Raw genomic sequence first — 25444 nt, 5'->3', positions numbered from 1 at the left:
TAATTTTTATTCAAACAAGTTGATACATACACATAAATATATAAATATTTATTTATAACTACAACAACGTTTATAAAATGATAAGTGAACATGTACCTCTCTCAAAGAATCAGTACTTCTACATAGTTGCTTGTGCATTCCTAGGTGTAGGTAGATGAACTGCATCATCAATCAATCAAATGAATCAATAGACCAACCATTCAATCAATCATACAATACAATAGACACTAGGTGTTATGGGATTAGTACAACAGGTATTGGATATTATATTGGGTGTGGCATTGGCTGTTGTAATGCTGCTGGGCATCAGAGGAGTGTGGAAGAGAAAGAAGAACAATCTGTTTGTGTTCATGTGGATCTTGATTGGACTGGCATTCATACAGGTCATTGGCATTGCTGTCACTGTCATCCTCTACAAGACCAAGCACAGAGTATCACACATTGGTTTCTATCCAGGCGTCATCCTCGATGTATTCAGAGTTATTTATTTGGTAAGATGTCTCTTACATGCAACTGACCGACCGACCGTCTTATCTAACATTGATGATTCGAACCACATATTAGCTTGCACTGTCATTCTTCACCAGCTACATTCGCAACACGTTAGGTTACAAGCGACCACCAACTCAACTGAACCGTATATAATCAGTGATCATTAAGACATAAGGGTAGACGAACATAGCGATGTTCAACATGCCTCTAACTTTCTAGATATCTGTCGACAACATGTTCGCAGACTAGATTGCCAACCCAACAACATGAATAGTCAACGATACAGCGTATAGCATCAAGTAGCCACTCACTCCATCCATCATCCCATCCATCAATCCCTCCCCAACTATCCAGTAAGCCAACCAACCAATCACATCACTCAAGTGAATAAACCATATTGTATAAACTTCAAGACAATCCAAACATCAACAACAGGTGGCATCATCATTTAGGTTACACGATTATAGGATACAGTCGATCGGATATTGGATTGTTATTATTATTATTATCATTTACTCGCTTCAAGATTGTGCATCGAGCGGAGTGTCGTCGGTGGCGGCCAGCTTCAGCGTGTCGATCAGATCCTTTGGATATATCTTCTCCTTCTCCCAGATGCTGAGCACCTTGACAACCTTGTCCTGGTTCTCGGCGTTCTGGCCGGCGCCTGTCGAGCCCACTACAAAGGGCAGGTAGTCTTTGATGGCGTTGGCAAACATGTCGCCTTGATCGCCTGCCTCTCTACGATGAAGGCAGTTGTGCAGCACATCGTTCAAAGCGTACAGCATGCTCAACTTCTGAGTGAACTGCAGGTCGCCCTTCTGATGTGTCGTTGTAATGATCGATATGATTTCCAGTGCATTCTGAACATGTGCCATAATCCAGTTCTTGCATCCCTGATTGATTGAGAGTGGTTGATTGAGTGTCAGTGAGTGCATGGAATAATCCCAAGCATGATATGAGGTATACATACAGTGATTGATCCTTTGGATGGAGTCAGCTCCTCAAGGATTGTCTTGAATTCTTGTACTTGTTGATCATTCAAATATGATTGTTGAGGTGGAGGAATGAATGGTTGTTCTGGTTGTTGTTGCATCATTTGTTGTTGTTGTTGTTGTAATTGAGTTGGTGGAACGAATTGATCGCCAGCTTGTCCTTTATCTGATGAATGAGCTATATATTTGATTGATTGATTTGGATTGATTGGTTAGTACATCCATCACTTGGAACTATTCCCGGCGCATGACATACCATCTGGGTTCTTAATAATGAATAACTTCCAGCGGTAGTAATCGTGATGAGAATGGTATGGCCTTAGGAACTCAAAGTTGGGATTGTCAAACTGCTTCTCTTGTGTGTATGATTCGAATCTTGGACCATTCCTCGCGACAAAGCTCGCCATCTTATCGATAATAGTCTGTGCAGCGGCACTGGATGGGGGCGGCACAGGCAATGGGTTTCCATTCTGATCCCTGTTCCTGAATTCTCTTTCTCTGTCTCTGTCTCTGTCTCTATCTCTGTCTCTGAATCTATCTCTGTCGCCGCCGGGGCCGCCAGGGCCGCCACCCATCATCATGCGATCCCTGTCGCCTCTCTCTCTATCTCTGTCGCCGCCAGGGCCGCCCATCATCATCATGCGATCCCTGTCGCCTCTGTCGCCTCTGTCTCCTCTGTCTCCTCTGTCTCTGTCTCTATCCCTGTCGTCTTGCTTCCTAAAGTTGACGGTCAGGTTCAGACCGCCCAAGTTGTAGCCGCACATGCCATCCTTGGCGCGCATGGCAGTCTCAGTGTCGTGGTAGCTGACAAAGGCGCACTGGCGTCCTTGAAGCACGCGCACAAACTCCACGGGTCCGTATGTCTCAAAGGCATCCCTCAGCATGCCCTCTGTGACAGTGGACGCCACGTTGCCAATCCAGAGGTTCCTGCATGGCGGGTTCTGGGGCTCGGACATCTGGCCGGGCATCTCCTTGCCCTGATTGCCAAAGCCGAGACGCAGAGTGACACCGCGCATCTGATGTCCGTTGAGCTCCTTATGTGCCTGCTTCGAGCATTGTATCTCTGCGTACGAGATGAATGCGTAGCGCTTGGACATGTTGAACTTGACATTCTTGATATATCCATATATTCCAAACACTTGTCTAATCTCGTCCTCATTGGTATCTTGTGGTATATTATGTGCCCAGATCACCTTTGAAGGTATTGAGCTTGGTCCTGATCTTCCAAAGCTTGCATCAGAAGCACCAAAGCCTCCCATACCAGCATATTGTGAGTAGTCTTTGATTGATTGATTGGTCGATCGAGTTAGAGTTAGATTATGAGTTTGAATGGATGATGCATGCATCAAGATGAACTTACCTCCTCCTCCACCTCCACCTGCTGCGTAGGCTTGTTGATATTGTGCATAGTATGCAGCGTATGCTGCTGGGTCGTTGTAATATGATTCGTCATAACCTTGATAATATTGACTTGGATCAACAGCATGTTGTTGTTGCATTGCCGATGGATCAGTCATTGCTGCCGATTGATCTGTAGTAACACCTGCTGTTGGTATTGAAGTAACAGCAGCTGGGTCATCAGAATGACCAGTCTTCTGCTTCTTCAAGAACTGCTCCAAGAAGCTACCATCATTTGAGAATGTATTCATCTTCTTCTTTTTTCCTCACTCTCTCTTGGTACTTGTTATTAATAATATATGTAGTTGATTGATTGACTATGAGCGGACCAATAGATTGATCGATATATCGATGTTGTCTTGTCAGTCAAGTCACGTGATGTCTTAAGAGGGAAAGGGTAGGCGATTGATTGAGCACTTTGCTTGAATCATCAGAGTCTTGTGAATGAATGAATGAGTTCAATGAGGTTCGACTTTTTTTAATTTTTTTTAATTACACACTTCAAGTTTTGAAAGGAAGGCGACCGAGCAACAACAAGGGTTGAAGATAACCCTGAGAAAGAGGATGTGCCAATGAGGGTGTGTGTGCGCCACAGACTTGGTTTGATTGAAGAGTGATTGTTGTCATCAATCATATATTATAATATATATACATATATACATACAGGTAAAGAGATAGAATAATGCAAGCTGAAAAGTCGATATTCTTGCCATCACAGGCTTCTGTTAAGATTCATCCGGTGGTCATCTTCAATATACTCGATCATTACATTAGAAGAAATGAAGGACAGGATAGAGTCATCGGTACATTGCTTGGATACAACAACGATGGTGTCATCGAGATAAAGAACTGTTTCCCAGTTGTCCACTCAGAGGGTGATCAAGTATGTCTCAGTAATACCCAAAATCATTCATTCATTCAATCAATGAGTTATGATTGAGTGATTGAGCGAGTGAGTGATTGATCAAACAATCATATAGGACAAGACACCTAACAAGTACAATTCAACAATGTTATTATAGATTGCAGTTGAGATGGAGTTTCATAGAAAGATGTTGGACTTGCATATGAAGGCATCACCTCGTGAACCTATTATTGGATGGTATGCAACTGGATGCGATATCAATGAGAACTCTGTTATTATCAATAACTTTTATCGCGAGGAAATGAATGGTACACCAATCCATTTGACAGTGGACACTGGTTTGACCAATGACACAATGGGCATCCACGCCTACCACGCCCACGCCCTCACCGACCACCCAGAGGCCTCGCTCGGCACATACTTTGCCCCACTGCCACTGGAGATCCTCACGTTCGAGGCTGAGAACGCCGGTCTCGACGCCCTGACGGGCAACGGCGCCAACAGTGCACAGCTGCAGCAGGACGACCCAACGTCGTCCGTGTCGATGCTCTCGGAGCTCGAGTCGCTGCAGGGCTCGCTGGCCAAGCTGGACCAGATCCTGGACAACGTTTATCAATATATCAGCGCCGTCGAGAAGGGCGAAATCCAGGGCGATCCCCGCATCGGTCGCTTCCTGGCCAAGACAATCCAATCGCTGCCCAAGTCAAGCTCCAACATCATGGACAAGGTCATCAACAACAGCGTCAAGGATCTTCTGATGATCGTTTACATCTCATCGTTGACTCGTTCTCAATTGGCCGTCGCTGAGAAGGTTCGTCAGAGTTTGAACTTGTAACTTCATCCACTTTGCTCCAGGCTGGCTGGGCTGGGCTTGTTGGTTCAGCCCCCAACCATCATAAGCCATCGACCCAATTAAAATAAGGAACTTGATTGGAATATCTCTTTCTATTTCTATTCTATTCTCTCTTGTGTCTTGAGTCTTGTGTCTTGTAGACATATCATATCATTGTCTACTCATTCATTCAATCAATCAACGTCAATCAACGTGTCAATGAACGGTCAACGAGTTTCCTTTGCCACTTCATTTTTGCGATGATCAAGTGTGAGATGAAGTCAAAGGATTGTTCATCACTCCCTTATTGTTGTACAAATAATCACATATAGATATACACATAGACAACATTAAACAGTCTGTAGTGATAGCCTTAATATACATTCATATCATAATATAATACACAGACAGGATGACATATATAAACGACTTTGATGAGTTTTATAATAGAGCTGAGACATTATATAGGTCTGATCCATCACGGGTATGATCATGGATGATGATAATGATGATGAACTACACATATTTACTTGGTCCAATCATACATATATACGACTATTTTAGACAAGATATTCATTCAAGTTTAGACATGTAGATAGCAAGATAGTGTTGAAGGTGACCAACGATAGACAGACACTGGTATATCATACAGATAAAGAGAATGATCTGAAGAGGATTGATACTCTAAATAACTTATTCTTTCAACTCACAACCTCTCAATAAATGCGAGAGAGCGAGATAGATACCTTCTTTGGCGCAAAAGGTGTTGTTGTTGTTGCAGTCATTGTTTGTTTGTTTGTTTGTTAGTTAGTAACATTAGGTGATACAAACTATCACTACATTCAAACTACTATAATCAATCTATCAATCAATCAATCAAACAGCCATTCAATCAGCAGGACATAACAACAGAGGAAGAAGAAGAAGTAGCAATCAGGATAACATACCCATTGAATTGGGTCGTTGTCATGTCATTGATGGACACATGATCAATCAATCAATCAATCATACACTGTTTGCAAACAGTTATGTGAATGATGATCATCATCAATCTCATTGTATGGCAGAATGACTGGACGTCTTACTACACCACCTGAGGCTAGTTGCCGAACATTCAGATCTATCACAACCGTCATCCATCCCATCCACGGTGGTACAACAAGAAGAATAGTCAACTCAACATGTTGTAGAGTAAAGTGGATTGTCATGTGAGAGTGCTTCATTCAATCACCACACTCACACACTCATTACATCAGTGATCAATCGAACAATCAATCAATCACAAACACAATCAATCAAATGTCAGACATTCAAGTTGGGATGTGTGAACCCACCACAACACCTTCGGAAAAGTCTGGAAAGAGTAAGTTGTGCTATGTTGTCCATCATCTGACTATATAACCATTGCCAGGCAATAAGTCTGTATTACATTATTATTTGTCATTAGTTTGATACATATATACTTTGTTGTTCCCTAATATATATATTATTTATACTTGTTGTTGTTGGATAAAATGAAGATATTTGCCATAATATTATTGGTGGCATGGCTTGGAATGGCCTATGCCTCAAACGACATTTGTCAGATTGATATGTGTGGAGTTGAAGGAAGTCATTGTCAATCATCGTAAGTAATAACATTAATACTATTAATAATAACATCTATATACTAACTATTAATTGTAGGAGTAATTGTGCACCTGGATTCTTTTGTAAACACAACACAACATGTGTAGCTGGAAAGAAGGATGGTGATGTCTGTGCCGACGACAGAGAGTGCAAGTCCGGAATGCTTTGTGTCAACAGTGAGAACAACAGAAAGTGCAGAAATGCAAAGTTCCTAATGTATGTGTGATGTGATCAATCAATCAATCAATCATAAAATTGCCATCACTCACTCACTAACTCAATCAATCAAATATTATAGGAATGGCCAGAAGTGTAGATTCAACTATGAATGTGTTGGATCGTTGGTCTGTGAGGATGTATGTGTGCTCAATGATAAGAAGTGTAATGTCCACCAGGACTGCCCCGTGAGCCAGTATTGTAAGGAGAATGTCTGTATTGAGAAGTTGGGCAAGGACGACGCTTGTACCTTCCCAGAGGATCTCTGCAATCACCCATACATCTGTTCGGCCCAGGACTCCTCGACATTGATTGGCAAGTGTACCGAGATGTTTGCCAAGGAGGCCGGTGACCTGTGTTTCTCCCAGTTTGGCGAGTGTAACATGACCAAGGGATACGTGTGCCCCGCCACCAACGGTCTGGTCAGCTCCTGTCTGCCCACCTCGTACACAGCCAAGCAGTGCTCAGGCGAGTCGTGTGATCAGCTGTGGGGCTCGTGTGAGTGTCGCATCGATCAGTCCAACTCGACATGCCAGCCCAGATACAACCAGAACTATCAGTGCCAGGACCTCTACGTGTCGTACCGCAAGTGTATGACCGAGAACAACTGTGTCACTTCGTACGAGGACGACGTCACACTCAGAGGCGACGGCCATCAGACCAATCCCAAGTCATGTGGCGTCCAGAAGTGTGCCCAAGAGATGTCATGCTACTACGCCAGCTGTCTGAGAATGGAGTTCAAGTGTGGTCTGCCATCGTGGTTGCCCGCCTGTCCAACCAACCTCACCACACCAAAGATCATCGCCGGTCCAACAGTGATCCACACACCAAAGCCAGTGCCAACTGAGACACCAACAGTCAATGTCACCGAAACTCCAACTCCAAAGAATGAGACATACGCTGCACCAGCCGACGAGTCAATGGATCATGGCAAGAACACTGGTTTCTCCTTGGCTCCATTCTCTGCTGCTGTTGTCGTCGTTGTCGCATGCACACTAGCAATCAGCACGGCAGTGTTCTAAGAGGTGGTCATTATGGACTCGTGGGGAGGTACCTCTACAAACAAGATAAGATAGATAGATAGATAGAGTAACAACATTACAAGTAACAACACTTATAGTAATAAAGTAAGGGGATGTCACCTATTCATAGCCACATGCGCAAGATTCAACTCACACATGACCAAGTTGTCCAAAATTGGGAAGTTGTTGTTGTGGGGGGTCACAAACCGTTTGATGATCTGTTATTGATCATCAGTTGTTCCCTTTCCTCGTCTCCCATCTTTCTTTAAACCGATTTAAAATTAATTTAATTTAATTCACCTATCCTTCGTTAGTTTTTCACATTACATTAATCACTTCATTTATCATACATTCATTCATACAACAAATATAGATTACAACATAATATAATAAATATATATATAATTATTATAATAAAACAAATAAGAGGAAACAAACAATGGAAACAATCGAGCCTGGTTCAATCGACCTCTATCTCACTTTAAATGCCCGAGACGGCGACTCTTCGAAGTTCATGTGGTTCGGCGGCAATCAATTCCTTCAGTTTATGGAAACTGGAGAGGGAATCAACATGTGGCTGTTGAACCTCCCCGGAATCACAGTTCCCTTCACCTGTTACAATTTTGAACTGAACGATGATGTCGGAGTCTCAAACTTCATTGATAATATCCCCACTGGAATGTTTGTAGCTATCATGGTCATTGGACCCTTGAAGCAGCCATCTCCAGTGTTGCGCAGAGCATTTAGTAAGCTTGGAGGAACACAAATTACAAATGTAACTCCCACCGATATCAACTATTGCCTTATTGGTAACAAGGGACTGGCACCAGGGACTGCCTCCGAGGCGTTTGGAAACTACAATGATTCTCCTGTTATTGTCACCAGGGCAGTCAATTCCCTCAATGAGAAGAGCAGAGAAATCAATGTTAGGTACCGACCCAGCAGCAGAGGATTGCCTCATTCCTTATAGGTCTGGCTGCATCCATTCTCAGTGCGGGAGGCGGAGGCTCTACACAGTATGTCCTCTCCCATCAGATCGTTGATTGGGGTATCCTTTGGATACAGGTTGCTTTTGGAGTCGCCTCAGGTATGATGCCATCATACACACTCATAGTTGTCCCCCAACAAGAGCAGCAAGGATATTCTGGTCCAGTAGTTTGTGGTTCATGCGATAGTAGTTATTTCCCTTAGGGTCCGCCAGGGGAATTGTACAATGATCACCAATCCACTCGTACTTCTCTAATCTCATCAACAGAGGATACACTTTGCATTATTAAAGATATATTCACAGTAATATCACTTGGAGATCAGTGATACTGTGATCACCAACTCAAATCTAGACATGTCTACATCGACATCGACTACAACCTTATTTTCATTTCGAATCATAAGATGAGTCATTCGGTTCTTTGAAGTCATTTGCCATCTTATCAACAACCATGTCAAGTGTCATAACATCATTACTGGGTCATCGTATACGTACATGTACAATTCTTGCTAGAATATCAGCAAGAGGTGTGTCATCATGTTCAATGTTGATGCTTCGTTCTACATCAATTGAGGCAACCTCAACTATCAAACAATCATCACTATTCAACAACAATCAACATAATCAATTAGGTTCATTGACAAGTCTGCGACACTATTCGTCATCAATAGAGACAGAGTATGTCAGTTACACATCAACATTGGTGTAACATCAATCGACTCGCCAGTCATGTCTAATCAATCGATCAATCATTCAAACAAACATCTAGTTTCCCACTGCACACATTCCATCACGCTGTTGACGAAGAGTTAGAACTGTTCACTGACAGGTTAGAGTCAATGTTTCAGACACTGGACGACATTGATGGCATTGACATTGAGACATCCGTATGTGTTGATCAACCTTTAGGTCAAGAGTACTTAGCTCACCTCTACTTACTACTTACAACCAACAGGACGGCGTGTTGACACTCAAGCTTGGCTCGTTGGGCACCTATGTCATCAACAAACAGACACCCAATCGTCAGATATGGTGGTCATCACCTGTGAGTGGACCAAAGCGATTCGATTACGATATGAGCGAAAAGCGATGGGTGGACAACCTCGATGGCACACCTCTACGACAACTGCTGCAGTCAGAGATCACGCAGTTATGTAAATACAGCATTGATCTCTCCAGTCATTAAGTTAATTACAATCAATCTATCTGTCGATCAATCAAAGATCTGATCTATGTTTATATTACAAACGAACTATGATGTGGAGGACATGTCCACACCTACATTAGTAATGATGTCATCAACGTCGTCAATGTTATCAATAGTATTAGTGCACTGTTGGACATCATTTGTGCTGTTGATGGCGAAGACCCTGACCAAGGCTGGATCTTGATTGGCAATGGTGTGGCGCCACACTCAGCAAAGCCTTGTGGACATATCAAGTTGACTCCATTCACAACAATCTGTTCTCCTGGATTATTGCAGTGTACCCATATCGATCCAACCTTTATCTCGACCTTGGTACCATTACATCTAATGATTAATTCATTCATTGATTAGTTAGTCGACATGATCATTCAGTTCACTCAACCAGTTGAACATACCTTTGTTCCCAACAAGCCATGCCAGTCTTTGTACTGGATATGTTGTATTCGAAGCATCGACTGTTGGCGCCATAGACCTCGAATATGCGTAGGTTGGCGCTGTCTTGATTGTCTTGATCGGTGCAATAGTAGGTGTTTGGTAGTGTGCCGTAGACTTGGTAGAATGGACAAAAGTCCGAAACAGAGTCCTGGCCACCAACACGCGCCGATGTGAAGTGTTGGAACTGTCCTGGCAAGTTGCTGCTGTATGAGTTGATCAAACATATACCCTTGCCCATGCGAGTGGCCGTGCAAGACTGATCGCCATGCTTGGTGCAGAAGTATCCCTGGTAGTTCCATGTATCTATGTAGCAGTTGTCTGTGAAGTCGCATCCGGCATTCCTGCCCCAAACCAACTTGTCGGCGTCGGTACGATTGATCGTGTACCAGCCAGTGTCCTGGAGTAGTGCCAGCGTCAGATTAGTGATTGGCGCAATGGGAGACACAAAGCCAATCATATACTCCTCATTGGCCATTCTCTTCTCCCAATGACTGCCTGCTGTTGAAGTTGATCCAGAGTCTTCCAACTCTGCATAGTCCATCAATGAACAATTATAATGCTTCTGAACAAAGCCGACCACTGCCTGTGATGTGATTGCACTCTTGCGATATGTATAAGATGATCCACTCGGTGTGTTTCCTGTTCGCGTGACTGATGCACTGGCAGCTGATTGATTGATTGGGGTGTGCGGTGTTAGCAGCTGGAATGATTCCAATCAATCAAAGATGTATCACTTACTATATGGATTGTTGTTGTAGATGAATGAGTTGTAGAACATGCCACTGAAGCCAAGTGCATGTGTCATCTCGTGGATGCCAACACGAACAAACTCATTGAATGTGAATGATATGTTTGATTGCCCAATGAACCTGCTGAAGTAGATTGGATTGAAGTTGATATTGGCTCCATACGGTCTTCCATAAACGCCACTTCTACTCTTTGGATAGTTGCACACAATAGCGTATGCGATGGTTGCTAAGTTGATTTATTGATCGATTGGAATGTTTCCATTCCAGGATTGATTAAGTAAGTGAGTGAATAATATGAATGAATGAATGATCATTGTAAACTTACAATTGGATACTGTTGGACGTGCTGTGACCCAGACGATCAGATCAACTCCATCTTTGGCACCATTGAGTGTTGTGTAGGTTAATGGAATGTCAATGCCATAGTCACATTGTCCATGATTGTCTTTGTACACTTCAGCGTTGAAAACCAGCTTGTCAGAGGGAGCCACCATGATCAGATCTGTGAGCACCTGGTTGATCGATGGCAGTAGATAGCCATTGATCATTCTGGACAGGTCGTCAGTCAGCAGATCCTGCATCCTACATAGATAGGTACATGACGACTCTGTTCCTGTGCCACTACAATCCGCAGTGTCATCAGTTGGCACACTGTCACTTGACGACACAAACACCAACTGTCCAACATTATGACATGCATACACATCATTCGTATTCTGGATGTATGTCGTATTGAACAATATGCGTATGGGTGATCGTGTTGCTCCATATGCTCCAACTGATGATGTCGCATGTGATTGTGATTGTGAGTGTAGAGGTGTTTCCGTGTTGTCAAATGTGATGCCACGCTTATGTCTCTCCATTATCCTGTCGTGTATGCATTCATAACCTTGTCCATACTTCCAAGTGAGTGATGAGTATAGTTTGTTGTACTCATCGTCTATATGTTTGATGATGCCTTGTTCATCACGCTTCAATGTTCTAAACACTGTGCCACTGTCTATATCATTCATTAGACGATCAAAGTGTTGTCTTGATATCTCTGCCACTCTATCCGATATACTTTGTTGTTGGCCCTCAATGTTGCCAACCAACAATAACAACAACAACATCATCAACAATGTGATGAAGTAAGGTATATACATCTTTTTGATCTCTATCTCTCCTTCTAATATATATCTTTATGTATGTTATAATAATAACAATGAATGAATTAAGTATGGTCTCATTCTATTGGACCCATTGAGTCATCCACATAGCCAGTCAAAGGACCGGTTGTTTGCTAGATTGCGCAAGGCCTCGGTCGAGGCCCACCCCCACTTTGTCCAGATTCTTTTGCGACCAAACCCACTTCGTTTTCCATGATCTCATCCTCTGTAGTCGAACAATCAGTAAATCAATTATTCATCCAGTCCAACATTCAATCAACTAATCAATCAATCATCACTGTTGGAGTTTACAAGTGATGTATGTTCATTCATTCATTCGTTCGTTTGATGTTACAATGGACCTATCCATCCATCCATCCTCTTGTCCTTTTCCTTTTTGGACTTGGTTTGACAGGCGTCCAAACCGTATGCATATTGATCTAGATCAGTGTCTTGTCTAGTCCTAGTCTAGTCGATAAAGTGATTCTTGAGGAATGTTGTAGACAATGTCTTGATTTCGTCTGGTGGCACGTGATGGGGATAGGGTTGGGGAGTCAGTTGGCTGGTCCACCACATTCATTCATTGAGCAACTTACCATTGATCTCAATGAGGTTTGTGTTCTTTGTATCAAAGATAACGTAGAACTCACGAGAGTCTGTCTTTCTGCCAACGATCCAACGGTCGTTCTGTGTCTTGACGGTGGCCTCTGTGATATCAGGCTTCTTCTCAAAGTCGGAATGCATCTCATTCAATATCTTGATAGTCTCCTTTGTCATCTCACCTCCCTTTAACTTCAATGATGCCTTGATTGCCAAGTTCATTTGATTAAAGAAGATATACTTGTATTGTTCCTCCATGCTAAAGTTGTAGTTGTCCCATGTTAGTATGATTGAATGGACGTGGATGATTATGATTGGACTTACAATGTCTTCTTTGAATAGTTTGTTTCCAGGACTGGGAATATGAAATCGATTGATGGCATGACATTCTCGCGTAGCTCATCAAGCTTGAGAGCTTCAAGATCTTCATTGTCCACTAGAAATATACATACAACATCCCTTTGTTCGTAGATTATCAAGTTGCTAGTTGTGTCGCCCAGATGTACCTGTGGCAATGTTGCCTTTACATTATTAGCATTCTCTGTAAAGTATCCACTCTTTGACTTTTGTCTAATGATTGTTTGATGTAATTGGATTGAGTCAGTGAGTGGTCGACTGATTGATATGATTGGAATCATTCCCAAGTTCATACCCTTTGGTTGACCAGACTACTTCACCATCAAGTCCAATGACCATGATTGAGTTTGAGGCAGTACGGTCCATGCCAATCTTGACGAGTTGAACGAGGTAATGATTGAGTATCCTGATCTGGTGCTGTTGTAGTGAGCTCCAAAGTAGGTTGTCTTTGTAGAAGAGACAGCCAAAGCGGAAGGATGGACAGGCCGATTGGAATGCAATCTCAGTGCCATTGATCATCGTCAGCAGCTTGAGATAGACGTTCTTGTCGGCGGGCAAAAACTGAATGCCATCGAGTGTCGTGAACAGGTCGAGTTGATCAAAGCTAATCTGCTGGATGTAGGGCTTGATGAAGGAGTCCAATCGCTTCTTCAACACGTCGAAAGAGTCGCGCTTGGCAATCTCCATCATTGGTCCGTTGAAGATTCTCCACAGGTCGTAGATCTGACGCAGGGTGGTCTGCAGGATAAGGTCATCAATATCATCCTCGACATACTCCTTCTTTCCATTGACCACTCCCGATGCATTATTCAACGCGATCACCATCCATATATCTGGTTCAGGTTGAAGCAATGAAATTGTATTCTTCATAGTATGTATTGAATCGCATGGCTTATCAGGTGAGAATTGTCTGTTGTTGTTGTTATGTTTGATTGATTGAATGAATGAGTAAGTGTGACAACATATGATGTACATTATGATGCATACTTTGTACATAGTACATAGGCCTCTGTTAGTCCTACAAAGTTTGTCTGTATACCTATTGGGAAGTTGGCTTGTGGATAGAAGTAAAGTATCTTCTCATGCTCTCTTCCTTCTTTCTGTCCCAACTTTGGATTGAATATATAGAAGTAACATAAAGATACATCTTCAACTGATGCACCTGACATATCTGAATCTATCTATCTACCTATATTTATATGTGTACAAGTTGAATGATTGTGAATGATTGAATGAATGTGAATGAGCTCAAACACACAAGTTGATCGAAACTTCGAATCCAACTTTGAAGTTTTGACAAGTGGAGCGACACAACTTTGGTCCTGGAACCTTGGGGAATTGGAACCCAAGTCATTGTTGTCTATTAATAATGATGTGATGATCACCATCATGGATAAACAATTACTTATTATCAAGTGTGGAGGTGCATATCTTACCAAGAAGAGTACAATACATACTTTGAACAATGACAACCTAACATACTTGGTATCCATCATTCATACTCTATTGAACAAGAAGGTCAACAATGGTCAACTACAACAATACAACATAATACTCATCATTGGTGCAGGATCATTCGGTCACTTTGAAGCAAAGTATGTTGTTGATGTAGTGCCACAATCAATCAATCAATCAATCAAACATACTAACTCGACATGATGAAAGGGAATACAAGATAACATCTGGATACAATGATGAAGAATATAGGTCTGCAGAGGGTATGGTAAAGACAAGACATAGTGTACTTAGGTTGTTGATGGCTGTTACGCAGGCTTGTTTGGAACGTGGTATAAAGGCAATGCCAGTATCACCATTTGACAGTTGGTTAACTGATAACAATCAAGTCATTCAACACAATGCATCAATGATTACAACAATGCTTGGAATGGGTTTGATGCCAATACTACATGGTGATGTATGTCTGTAAGTATCCACTCACTAAGTCAGATAGTCGGTGGAACTATTCCACTCACTCAATCAATCAATCAATCAATCAAGGGACAAGACTAAAGGATGTACTATATTGAGTGGAGATATAATCATTCAAGAACTTTGTCGTCACAATGGACCAAGTAGAGCGATATTCATCACTGATGTAGATGGTGTATTTGATCGTACACCATCTGAACATGGCGCCAAACTCATACCTTTGATCAACTTGTCAACAGGATCTTCGTCAAATCAACATGATCAAGTGTCAACATCATCAACATTGGAACATGATGTTACTGGTGGCATGAAGGCCAAGCTTCAATCTGCATTCAACATTGCTCATATGGGAATTGATGTAGTGATCATTGGTGGAAACGACACAGACATACTCAACTACCTTGAACAAGGTAGTGGGCAAGAGACACATTCAAGAGGTACAATAATAACAAACAAAGAATGAATGATCAGTCAGTTTATATCATGGACGATAACTTGGACTTGTTAAGCTTGTTCAGTGGATTGGTCGGGGATTCCACAAACTTGGAGAAGTCGTTGAGCTCCTTCTCGGGCAGGATCAGCATGTCATTGTCAAGGAATGACTGCGCGTTGGTGTTGTTGATGAAGCTGGCGTATGGATGCTTCTGGAAGAAGATGATACTCTTGAAGAAGTTGGCCAATATCGTCAGTTTCTTAAAGTTTACATGTTGTGTCAATGGTGATGGTGATGGCTGTGGCAGTGTTGACGCGCCCTCATCTCCATCATCATCCACAATGATGGTAGTCTGTTGCTGCAAGTGTTGGACAAAGTTTGGATTGCCTTCCTCGAGGAAGTTGATGTCCTGCAGGAACAGGCCAAGGTAGGGCAGACATGGCTGCTCGCGCAGTTTGATCGCGGCACGATACTGCTTCCAATTCTCGTTGGTGTTGAAGAACTCGGCCATCTGTCGGAATGAGTTGTAGTAGCGCGATGGTAGTGCGCGCCACGTGTCTCGCAGACGTGTCACCGAGCAGTTGGTCAGGCCCGAAATAATCTCCATCATGGTGTTGTAGTTCTTGATCTTGCGCGCGTACTCGGCCATCGTGATGAAGCGCTTCATGACCTCCACACGCTTCTTGGGATGAGGCGTCGTGACGATCTCTGTCGCTACCCAGTTGGCCACGCGGTTCGACATTGTGATGAGGGCCATCACGTTGGGGCTCTGCTCAAATTTGGTCTTGGGCATGGTCCACTTCTTGTTGTACAGCTCGTTGATGCGCAGACGCTGGAAGATTGTGAACTCGATCAATGTCAGCTGCTTGACGAGGTCGTGCGGGTGGTAGTCGAGGAAGGACTTGGGGTAGGATTCACGTGCCGGTGCCAGCAGCTGCAGGACGTCCTCGCGCTGTAGTCGTGTCTTGGACTCTTTGGACGCGGGGTTCACCACCACAATCTTCTTGAGCATCATCAGTCTCTGGATCAGCACGTCGGCGGCATTGGCGCCCACGGCCAAGTGTAGCATGGTCCACTCCTGTATCTGATGTGCGTAGAATGTTTGAAGTTTGATATTGTTGTTCAAATAGTTGATTGGTTGATTGATTGGCGCAAAGTTGGATGATAATGATGATATGGATGTGGATGATGATGATGCGGATATGGATGATGAAGATGACGATGATGCGCCATTCTGTGAATGTGAATAATGTGGAGTGTGTAATAGGTCTGCTCGCATCGTGTCGAACAGTACTTCGGTATTGATCCTTAGGATCTTCTGCTTGTCGATGGCCTCCTTCAACGACTTTGAGTTCTGGCGCAAACTAAACTGTACCATCCTTTGTGCCAACGATTCATTATCATCAAAGTCGCTATAATTAGAGTCAATCCATACAAGGAACACTATGATTACACTATTATTGATTAATTGATTGATTGATTGTTAGTGTCTGGTGTGGGCCTGGGGAACTATTCCAGCCTCAACCACTTACTTTTGTCTAATACTATCAATGGTATTGTTTTCAGAGTTTGATAGTTTAACGGGACTGGACTGGCCAGCAGAGGATCCGCCAATGGACATGGCTTGGAGTGATAGGCTGTCCATTGTGTTGTTGCTCTCATAACGACGAATGAGGAAGTCAAACAACTCCTCTGGATCCATAAAATATGTAAAGGTCAACATGAAACTATATACAAATGGTAAGTCTGTTTGATGATATGATGATGTTAATAAGCTGATTGATCATGTTGGGCTGGAATAGTTCCAGCCTCAGCCCCACCAAACAGACAAACACACTAACTTACCAAGTTTGTTCTTGTTGCAAAGATAATCCATCAATTGATCTTTGGTTCCAGATGTGACTATGGGCTGGTTCTCATCGTTGAGTTCAAAGACAATGCTGGGTGTGGCTGGTCGATTGGGTGATGGTGTGGCACGGTCACGTGTTGTGCGAGGTGAAGCACTGCCACCTGCGTCCATAATGGGTGGACTCTTGAAATGGATTGACTTGTGTCCTTTCTTGGTCATCTCGTCGACCATCATGAATGAATCATGGTCCAATACACCACGTGGCGACTCTGGGGCCACTGGCTGAGCCTCGTCAGCCGAGTCTCTTCGGGCTTCCCATGGTTGGTAGTCCCATGAATTGAGCACCTCTAGTGACTTGCTTCGTGGACGAGTCTGACCCTGTCCAATCATAATAATCTTTCTGGTCTCTGTCTCCTTGTCCGAGTCGGCCACTGTGATACCTCTTCGTCTGCTGTCACCATTTGGTCCTCCTCGTCCTCGTGCATGAAGTCCACCTCCTGGACCTCTCATCTGGGGGTATCCGGATGTGCCTGGTGAACCACGTTGAGGAGTTCTTTGGTTGATTGTAGGTAACTTGAATGTTGGTGATGATGTCATTGTAGATGATGAAGTTGAAGTTGTCGTAGTTGATGTTAAGGGATGTGTGGCTGACTTGTTAATGCTGTTGTTGTGTACAATGGGTGTGGTCCTTTGTCTCATGGACAGGCTACCACCAATCTGATGCTGTTGTTGTTGTTGCTGTGGTCTGTTGTTGTTGCTCATGGATAGAGGTGGCAACTTTACAATTGCTGGAGGGACATTTGATACCCTCGGTCTTTGTTGTATTGGTGGTGGGGCAGTGGTAGCGGTTGCCTGCTGGGGCGTTGGGGTGGGAGTGGTAGTGGACAGGGGAGTTGTGGATAATGGCGTGGACGCTGGCGTGATGGTCTGAGGAGTGGACAAGGACATTGGCATAGGAGTTGGTGGACTTGGAGCTCTCAAGAAGAAGAGGGGCTGTGGTGAATCTGGCTTTACACTGTTTCCAGGGATCATCGATGGTTTTGGAGTTATGGCATTTAATACAGGTGAGGATGGTGTCGTCGTTGTTGATGTAGTTGGTGGTGTAGTTGATGGTGACTCGGTTGGTGTTGTCGTCGAAGATGATGTAGTTGATGTAGTTGAAGATGTGGTTGTGATATCAACAAAATTGATTGAATTTGAGTTTGTATTTGTGTTTTGGTTTGTGATTGAGTTTGGATTTGAGTTTGTATTATTATGATTGATATTAATAGTTAGATTATTATTTGATAGGGCACCACCTATTAATACAATGCTTGGTAGAGGTGGATGTAGACTATTATCATCTGATCTCCTTAATGGTCTATCCAAGTCTGCATCCATCCTTTTACTATTCATCTTTGGTGTTTTTTGTAACCAAGACATCTTATAATAATAATAAATATAAATAAATAATATCACCTACTTTATGATGGTGTAGGTGTTTGACTAAAGTAGTAAGATATATAGTTGTAGTTGTAGTTGTAGTAGTTGTAGTTGTAGATGTAGATGTAAAAGTTTGATGATGTATGAGTGATCAAGTTCAAACAAACAAGATTGATTAGATAGATAGATAGATAGACAAGGTGAAGACAAGGTTGAAGTAAACTAACCTTGAACAAAGTTGTGTTGCTTGTTTGAATGATGATGTTTGGTATTGCCCAACAAAAGCAAGAAAGGAGATGGTGTCCATCATCACGTGGACCTTTGCTCATCCAACATTGATGGATTGGATACCCACCCATCCAATAACTAACTATGTTACTATGTGTGGGTATATCACCTCCACTACTCTAACAACAACAACCATCAATAAGGTATGGCGGACTATTGCAAAGCCCCACATCTGGATCAAATCATTGAAAATATCTTTATTAGTTATTATTGGTGGGTGATGAGATTAGTGATCATGAACTAGTGAGTGTGTGAGTGTGTGTTGCTTGTGATGATATGTTTGATGGGCAGTGTGAGTGAGCCTACTGAAGGTGAAGGCATCAAGATCATTCGTGTTTTTGCTTTGGATAAAGTGTAAATTATAATCTTCCTCAAATATCATAAAGTGGCTCCTTCAAAGATATTAATTTATGTCATTGGCGACCTTTACCGAAAGAATAGTGAGAGTAAATATAACTCCTGTTCGGGGCAAACCACATCTCTTCCACATTAATGCATCCATCCACAAAGATGAATCAATGATCAATCGACCTTACTTCATTGTCGTTCGTTTCACATCACCGCCTCGAACCAACCTTCTGAGTGGTGCTCGGTGGTGTTGGACCTCGAGGTATGATAGATATCCTCTATCTGCCTGCCCTCACCTTAACAACGAGATCCAAGTTTGACTCGAACATATATCCCGTTCATTGTTGGTGTATGACGATTCCACAGACTTTGATGGCCATGCTGACAGAGCCATTCATTCAACTTATATATGGATACTGAATGAACGTATATTATCTCTTTGTGTGTCAATGTATGTTTGAAAGAACTTGTTTTGAATGAATGAGTTGAAGGTGTGTCGTGTCAGTCCTTGATGCCGCCCTTTTCGAAACAAAATGACATTTTTGTTTGAGGTTCAAGTTTCGCTTTATCCACTTCTCTGATCATTCTCGATTTTAAATACATATTTGTATATGTATATGATCATATATATACATTCATAGCAATGGATAACAACAATAATAATAATAGTAGTAGTGGTGGAAGTAGTAGTAATATGCAACTTGATACATCTGTAATGTCAAATGTATCAATGATGTCTTCGACCACTGCTGAATCAATGTTGGTTGCAGAGCTACATGAACAGAATAGTAGACGAACAAATAATCTGTGTGAGGTTGATCTTAGATCGTTCAGCGACTCCTTTGACATATGGAGGGAGTTCAACATTGCCTCGTCGTCCTCCTCCGCCATGATCCCTCCACACATGAACTACCAACTACCCTCACGATCAGGTGGTTTCTCCTACGCACATCAGTCACAACAGTCACAACAATCAAGGATAATACTATGGTATGTCATGTCAATGTTTGATCACTATGATCACTCATCACTCACTCATTCAATAATTCAATCAATCAATCAATCAATCAATCATTGTGTGATGTAGGAGAGTCAATAACAATCAGTTGGAGTTGATGGAGAAGCATCTTCATCATACACTTGAGGACAATTGTATAAGGATCAACTTCCACGTCAATCTTGTGGGAGACATTGGTATCTTTGAGACTGATAACAAGCAACATCTTGTGATCATGGTGCTCACGACCTCAAAGTCACTCTATCGTTTCCTCCTACCTCATCCCCATGTGATTGAGAACAACGATGTATGTACTCATTCACTCATTCTCCCGAACTCGATCACACAACCCACTCACCAATCAATCAAACAGAAGGTTGGAACGAAACGTAAAGGCGACCCATCAGTTCGCAAACATAGGAGTATATTCAAATCGTTGCAGGTGACAGAGTTGGATAATACATGGTCACGTACGAGAGCATTGATCCCGGATGCATTCGAGGTGTCTTCGATAAAGTATCACTCGCCAACGCAGATGGCACTGGGCACGACAAACTCGGGTGCATGGTGGATCGAGTTGAGCGATCTGAGACAGAGTGGCGACATGAGTGCACGCAAGACAGAGTTGCGCGAGGGTGGATTCCTCTCGTTCTTGGGCTCCAAGAGCAATCAGCGCGGCGACGCCGTGGCCGACATTGGAACGATCAGTATCGGTGCGGACAAGTCGCCACTGGTGTTTGTGTTGCAGAAGGACTCCAACATGCGAGTGTGGTCTCCCGTGGACCGCATGTGTCTTCAGACATTCCCCATCATCACCGAGTCCTGGAGTCAGTTCCCCATCGATTCATACACAGGCATTCGCAGGTTCAAGATCTATCAACGAGGCAACAATCAATCATCCTTTGTTCTGGTACTCTATGCAGAGTTGGAGCAAGACTCACATGTAAGTGGACCGTCGCTGTTCAATCAATCATTCAATCAATCATTCGCTCATTCACTCACCTCCATCCTACTCTAGTTCCAATTCTTCACTGGCTCAATTGAGAACACATTGACATCAGCATCATCAATCACAATGCAACTCCAAAGAGTTGTATTTGTAAAGGCCAAGGGACTCGTGGACTTCCATCTTCACTATGAACACCTCTACACACTCTGGCCATCAAAGGACTACTCCTTCTCAATGCTCAAGTACATCCACATCAGTGATCTCGAGTCGTATGTATTTCCATCAATCATTTGCAATGCCAGTCACTCATTCACTCACTCACATTCCTTATACTAGTGACGACTTGAACATGGAGTTCAATCGATTCCATGAGGGCAAGATGATACCAAGATTGGTGAAGGAGAAGGCAGCGTCAGAGGAAGCAATCGAGCATCATTATATTGAACGTCTGTTTAACAGAGGACAGTTTACTAACAGGTCCATTCAATCAGCACTCTCAATCTACAAACCTGGTTACCAAGTCAACTCCACTCCACTAGAGACACAAGTTCAATCTCTTTTAAGAGACAAGGTATGTTAGTGATTGATTGAATGGATGATGCTGGCGCACTCACTTACTTACTCTCCTCCATCCAAAGATTGCCCTGACATCCAACAACAAGAAGACACCAGTTGAATTGTTGACATTTAACGAATGGAATGAGTTCTACTCGATATGCATTGAGCAAGTGTCTTTGGATCTTCAACCTGTCGGCCTATACATTGCAACAGAGTCCAACCTAATCTTTATAATCAAGAGAGTATGTAATGGAATTGGATTGGATTGGTTGGACACTGGCATCACATGACTAACTGACTCAATCACACAACAGAACAAGTTATCATTTATGAAGCCAATGACTGCACTTGAGGCTATTTGTGGACATGACTCGAACAACCCTCAATCCAACTTGATGCCACCAATGCGACTCATCAGTCAATCAATTAGTGAACAACTGATCAACGACATTGACCAACTATTCAAATGCTTTGGTCTCATCTCTGAATGTGTAAGTCCGTCCCATCAATCCCATGTCCAGGCATCAGCCCCAACTAACAACATACCAACCAGTTCAAGAATGACTACTCATCATTGGAGCACTATTTGCTCAAGTCAACTGTGAACAATGCATTGCTGACAGAGATACACAACTCTGTGTCCAGCGTGATGGTACAGAATGAGGAGGGCACCGTGTCATTGCAGGTCTTTTCAAACAACTTGGCCAACATCTTTAGAACAATCAGTAATCCAAGAGAGGCCATCAAGTTCCTTTTGAACAGACTGTCTCTTGGTGTGGACAAGACAGACACCACTGCTGACGAGAGCGGTGCGTCATCGTCATCAAGTGCACGTGCATGCAGCGGTGATATGTACGCAGATATCATTGTATCATCATTCGCCTCCAGTGTGCGATTGAGATATCAATTGGCGCGTTCGCTTGCATTACTCTTGGGCTTCATCTCCAGACTGCGCACCTACCTCCGCATCTCAATCCAGCAGCTCCAAGTCTATGAACAAGAACTCGTGCCCCTCTGCCACACCCTTCTCAAGTCCTACTTCACAGCCTACTGGTACACCAACCAGGTCTACTATCCATCGTCCACCAGTCTGTCATCACAGCATTCCCCTCCATCAGAGTGAGTATAACCTTTATTGATTGATCGATTGATTGAATGATCACTAACACACTCGTGCATACACAAACATACAGAGTGGACATGGGCAAGATGCACTTGAGCGACAGCAACTCACGCGATGGACATATTCCCAAGACTTCGATCATGCACAACTTGATAATGACTAATGAGAAGCAGTTTGTTGGCGGTAATCACCTCACTTTCTTTGATAGGATCGATCGCCAGCTTCGCCAACTCTACGAGCTCATTGCCCCAGAGGGCAGTGTGTTCCCCATGGCCACCTATCTCGCCGAGAGAGGCCAGTACAAGCAGTTGTCAATCATCCTCACCATGGTGAAGGAGAACCCTTCGTCGAGCATGGCAGCCTTTTACTACTTGATGGGCATGTGCTTCTCACACTTTGGCAAGTACAAGGAGGCCAGTGAGTACTTGGTCAAGTCGTCAGAGTTCATTGCCAATGGTAACGTGGACGTTGACATCCTCAGCATCGTGGATCTGCCCGACGAGGAGTTGATCCCATCCATCTTTTTCGATCGCTCACAAGCCGATGAGGATGTTGCCAACAGGTATCTCGACGTCAAGCACCTCTCCAAGTACCTCCTCAAATGTTCCAAAATCTTTGAACTGCGCAATCAGTTTGAGTACGTCATCCACTACTCACTCCTCGCTGTCATGTGTCTGACAGACAGTCCAGAGGCCAAGAACAACCTTGAGATCAGATCAAAGATTGTATGTTACACTCATCCACTCACTCACATGCTCGCTCACTCACTCATTCACTCACTCAATCAATCAATCAATTTAGTCATCACTCTACGCCACGATATTCAAGTACTCTTTGAAGATATCACAGTATGAGGTGGCACACTTTGCTATTGTGGCCAATCCTGACCAGGAGGGCGCATCAGATTGTCTCAATAGACTGGTGGTCTCACTGTGCGAGAATAACAAGGTGGCCTTACTTTGCTCCCTTCCATTCACAGGCGTCTACCATGATGTCGAGGAGCTGTTGCTCCTAAAGGCCAAGAGCCAAGACCTCACCCTGGCACCAGACTACTACTCAATACTCTACACATTGCACATGAGCAGGAACAATTATCGACGTGCGGCCATCGTCATCTATGAGAAGGCACAGAGAGTGTTGATCGAGTCGCATCCAAGCATTAGAAAGGGCAGCTTTGACATTGAGACCCTGTTCAAGGTCAAGATGGACTACTTGGCATTGGCCATCAATGCCCTCAGCCTTCTCCCAGACGACAAGAACCAGTGGATCCCTGTCGATGTCTCCAACTTTACCGAGAGACGATCAAAGAGAAAGCTTGGCAGTCTCTCTTCACCTCAACAGAAACAGTCCAGCAGCAGCGCACTGACCGACTCATCGTCGTCCCCACCCATTGGCTCATCCTCAATATCTGGACCAATGGAGCTCTCATTGAATGACAGCCAGCTGCTGATGAGCAGCGAGAGCAACACTGCGATCAAGATTGTCTGGCTCACCGACCTCAGGAAGGAGTACATCTTCTACCAATCGTGCCACATTCTTCGCCGATTCGACTCATCCATTAGCGACCATCTCTCTCCCAAACAACTGCTGGTCGAGCTACTCAAGCATGGACTCATCGAGACCGCATTCTCACTGGCCCTCATCAATGACATTGACCTTGGCATCATCTTCCAGGCGTTCGCCATCAAGTGCGTCGAGTTCCAGCTCAACCCCTCGGTCAATCCATTCGCCAATCAATGTTCGTTGGAGACCACACAGTTCCAGTTCTTCAATGACAATGTTAGGATTGCTTGGAAGCTCCTCGAGAACTATCTACAACAATATGACACGAACGAGAACAAGGAGTGTGTCACTCCATCGCAACTCCACAAGACCTTCTCCTCTGGCAGTGACAGCAACAATGCCAACACGGTCAAGATGTACGGTGTGATTGTGAAAGAGAGCATCAAGTCATTGCCTGATGGCGGCACGATGTTCAGAGTGTCGGACACCAATCAGTTCTTCTTTGACGTGATATACAACAAGAGGATGCCACCATTCACCAAGGAGGGCTATCCAGTCATTGTTGAGGGTGCCATGCAGGAGGATGGCACAGTGTTCAAGGCCATCAGAGTGCTCTGCAAGAATGGTCAGTCAAGATATCACGAGCTTGTCGTCGAGACCATCCTATCCTTTGCCGATAACAATGAACGAGTGGACATTCCCAACTGGCTACGTCAATGGTTCAAGAACGGTCGTGAGGAGTACCTATTCAAGCTCTACTTTAGATATGGAAGGATTGAAGAAGCTGTACAAATACTTCTGGACATGCTAGTGGCTACCAATGTAAGTGATCACTCACTCAATCAATCAATCATAGTGACAATGATCAACTAACAATCTCAAACATATTTATAGAATGATGTTGAACAGAAGCAATCAATGATGTCTGTCAATCTACCTTACAACACTATTGATCAGTTCTTGATGGAGATGGACAAGATACTAGCGAGTGGCGTTCTCGAGGAGAAGGCCAAGCAAAAGTTGGCCAACTACAACCGACAGATAAGATCACATCTTGACAAGTACTTCCAGAGAATAAAGTAAAGGCCTGGATCAACATCCATCATTCAGCTTAT

The 25444-nt window shown here is 43.5% G+C and overlaps 14 protein-coding genes across 14 annotated transcripts; 10 read left to right on the top strand and 4 right to left on the bottom strand.

Moving 5' to 3' along the window:
• Positions 1-77: 77 nt before the first annotated feature.
• SAMD00019534_068130 (hypothetical protein) lies at positions 78-645 on the top strand (the record flags this gene model as incomplete). Its single annotated transcript, XM_012897925.1, has 3 exons — positions 78-146; positions 225-491; positions 565-645. 3 exons carry the CDS (start codon positions 78-80, stop codon positions 643-645), a joined length of 417 nt encoding a protein of 138 aa, XP_012753379.1.
• Positions 646-1013: 368 nt separating this feature from the next.
• Positions 1014-3133, bottom strand: SAMD00019534_068120 (hypothetical protein; the record flags this gene model as incomplete). Its single annotated transcript, XM_012897924.1, has 4 exons — positions 1014-1385; positions 1463-1662; positions 1741-2763; positions 2845-3133. The coding sequence occupies 4 exons, from the start codon at positions 3131-3133 to the stop codon at positions 1014-1016; spliced, it is 1884 nt and encodes a 627-aa protein (XP_012753378.1).
• Positions 3134-3555: 422 nt separating this feature from the next.
• Positions 3556-4576, top strand: SAMD00019534_068110 (hypothetical protein; the record flags this gene model as incomplete). The annotated part of the gene is made up of 2 exons (XM_012897923.1): positions 3556-3765; positions 3905-4576. Coding segments are annotated over 2 exons (882 nt in total), but the record flags the coding sequence as incomplete, so codon positions are not given.
• A 415-nt stretch (positions 4577-4991) lies between these two features.
• Positions 4992-5299, top strand: SAMD00019534_068100 (hypothetical protein; the record flags this gene model as incomplete). Its single annotated transcript, XM_012897922.1, has 2 exons — positions 4992-5063; positions 5144-5299. Coding segments are annotated over 2 exons (228 nt in total), but the record flags the coding sequence as incomplete, so codon positions are not given.
• Positions 5300-5302: 3 nt separating this feature from the next.
• On the top strand, positions 5303-5568 carry SAMD00019534_068090 (hypothetical protein; the record flags this gene model as incomplete). Its single annotated transcript, XM_012897921.1, has 2 exons — positions 5303-5365; positions 5464-5568. 2 exons carry the CDS (start codon positions 5303-5305, stop codon positions 5566-5568), a joined length of 168 nt encoding a protein of 55 aa, XP_012753375.1.
• A 574-nt stretch (positions 5569-6142) lies between these two features.
• SAMD00019534_068080 (hypothetical protein) lies at positions 6143-7446 on the top strand (the record flags this gene model as incomplete). Its single annotated transcript, XM_012897920.1, has 3 exons — positions 6143-6206; positions 6316-6424; positions 6507-7446. The coding sequence occupies 3 exons, from the start codon at positions 6143-6145 to the stop codon at positions 7444-7446; spliced, it is 1113 nt and encodes a 370-aa protein (XP_012753374.1).
• A 439-nt stretch (positions 7447-7885) lies between these two features.
• SAMD00019534_068070 (hypothetical protein) lies at positions 7886-8413 on the top strand (the record flags this gene model as incomplete). Its single annotated transcript, XM_012897919.1, has 1 exon — positions 7886-8413. A coding segment is annotated over one exon (528 nt), but the record flags the coding sequence as incomplete, so codon positions are not given.
• Positions 8414-8885: 472 nt separating this feature from the next.
• SAMD00019534_068060 (hypothetical protein) lies at positions 8886-9620 on the top strand (the record flags this gene model as incomplete). The annotated part of the gene is made up of 4 exons (XM_012897918.1): positions 8886-8961; positions 9067-9112; positions 9204-9321; positions 9390-9620. 4 exons carry the CDS (start codon positions 8886-8888, stop codon positions 9618-9620), a joined length of 471 nt encoding a protein of 156 aa, XP_012753372.1.
• A 92-nt stretch (positions 9621-9712) lies between these two features.
• Positions 9713-11970, bottom strand: SAMD00019534_068050 (hypothetical protein; the record flags this gene model as incomplete). Its single annotated transcript, XM_012897917.1, has 5 exons — positions 9713-9965; positions 10037-10742; positions 10815-11051; positions 11151-11825; positions 11889-11970. The coding sequence occupies 5 exons, from the start codon at positions 11968-11970 to the stop codon at positions 9713-9715; spliced, it is 1953 nt and encodes a 650-aa protein (XP_012753371.1).
• Positions 11971-12441: 471 nt separating this feature from the next.
• Positions 12442-14099, bottom strand: SAMD00019534_068040 (hypothetical protein; the record flags this gene model as incomplete). Its single annotated transcript, XM_012897916.1, has 5 exons — positions 12442-12494; positions 12570-12832; positions 12898-13143; positions 13226-13840; positions 13918-14099. 5 exons carry the CDS (start codon positions 14097-14099, stop codon positions 12442-12444), a joined length of 1359 nt encoding a protein of 452 aa, XP_012753370.1.
• Positions 14100-14307: 208 nt separating this feature from the next.
• Positions 14308-15322, top strand: SAMD00019534_068030 (hypothetical protein; the record flags this gene model as incomplete). Its single annotated transcript, XM_012897915.1, has 3 exons — positions 14308-14525; positions 14596-14853; positions 14929-15322. The coding sequence occupies 3 exons, from the start codon at positions 14308-14310 to the stop codon at positions 15320-15322; spliced, it is 870 nt and encodes a 289-aa protein (XP_012753369.1).
• A 16-nt stretch (positions 15323-15338) lies between these two features.
• Positions 15339-18563, bottom strand: SAMD00019534_068020 (hypothetical protein; the record flags this gene model as incomplete). The annotated part of the gene is made up of 3 exons (XM_012897914.1): positions 15339-16746; positions 16825-17038; positions 17138-18563. Coding segments are annotated over 3 exons (3048 nt in total), but the record flags the coding sequence as incomplete, so codon positions are not given.
• A 900-nt stretch (positions 18564-19463) lies between these two features.
• SAMD00019534_068010 (hypothetical protein) lies at positions 19464-19616 on the top strand (the record flags this gene model as incomplete). The annotated part of the gene is made up of 1 exon (XM_012897913.1): positions 19464-19616. A coding segment is annotated over one exon (153 nt), but the record flags the coding sequence as incomplete, so codon positions are not given.
• A 226-nt stretch (positions 19617-19842) lies between these two features.
• SAMD00019534_068000 (hypothetical protein) lies at positions 19843-25412 on the top strand (the record flags this gene model as incomplete). The annotated part of the gene is made up of 11 exons (XM_012897912.1): positions 19843-20189; positions 20287-20503; positions 20570-21139; positions 21215-21414; positions 21482-21716; positions 21784-21945; positions 22018-22194; positions 22257-22822; positions 22897-23551; positions 23628-25151; positions 25224-25412. 11 exons carry the CDS (start codon positions 19843-19845, stop codon positions 25410-25412), a joined length of 4842 nt encoding a protein of 1613 aa, XP_012753366.1.
• Positions 25413-25444: the final 32 nt, after the last annotated feature.

Source organism: Acytostelium subglobosum, assembly GCF_000787575.1.
Source record: "Acytostelium subglobosum LB1 DNA, scaffold: scaffold13, whole genome shotgun sequence".
In the NCBI taxonomy this organism is placed as follows: Eukaryota; Evosea; class Eumycetozoa; order Acytosteliales; family Acytosteliaceae; genus Acytostelium; species Acytostelium subglobosum.
Note: the sequence above shows the minus strand (reverse complement) of the source record. Positions and strands in the feature narration are given on the sequence as shown.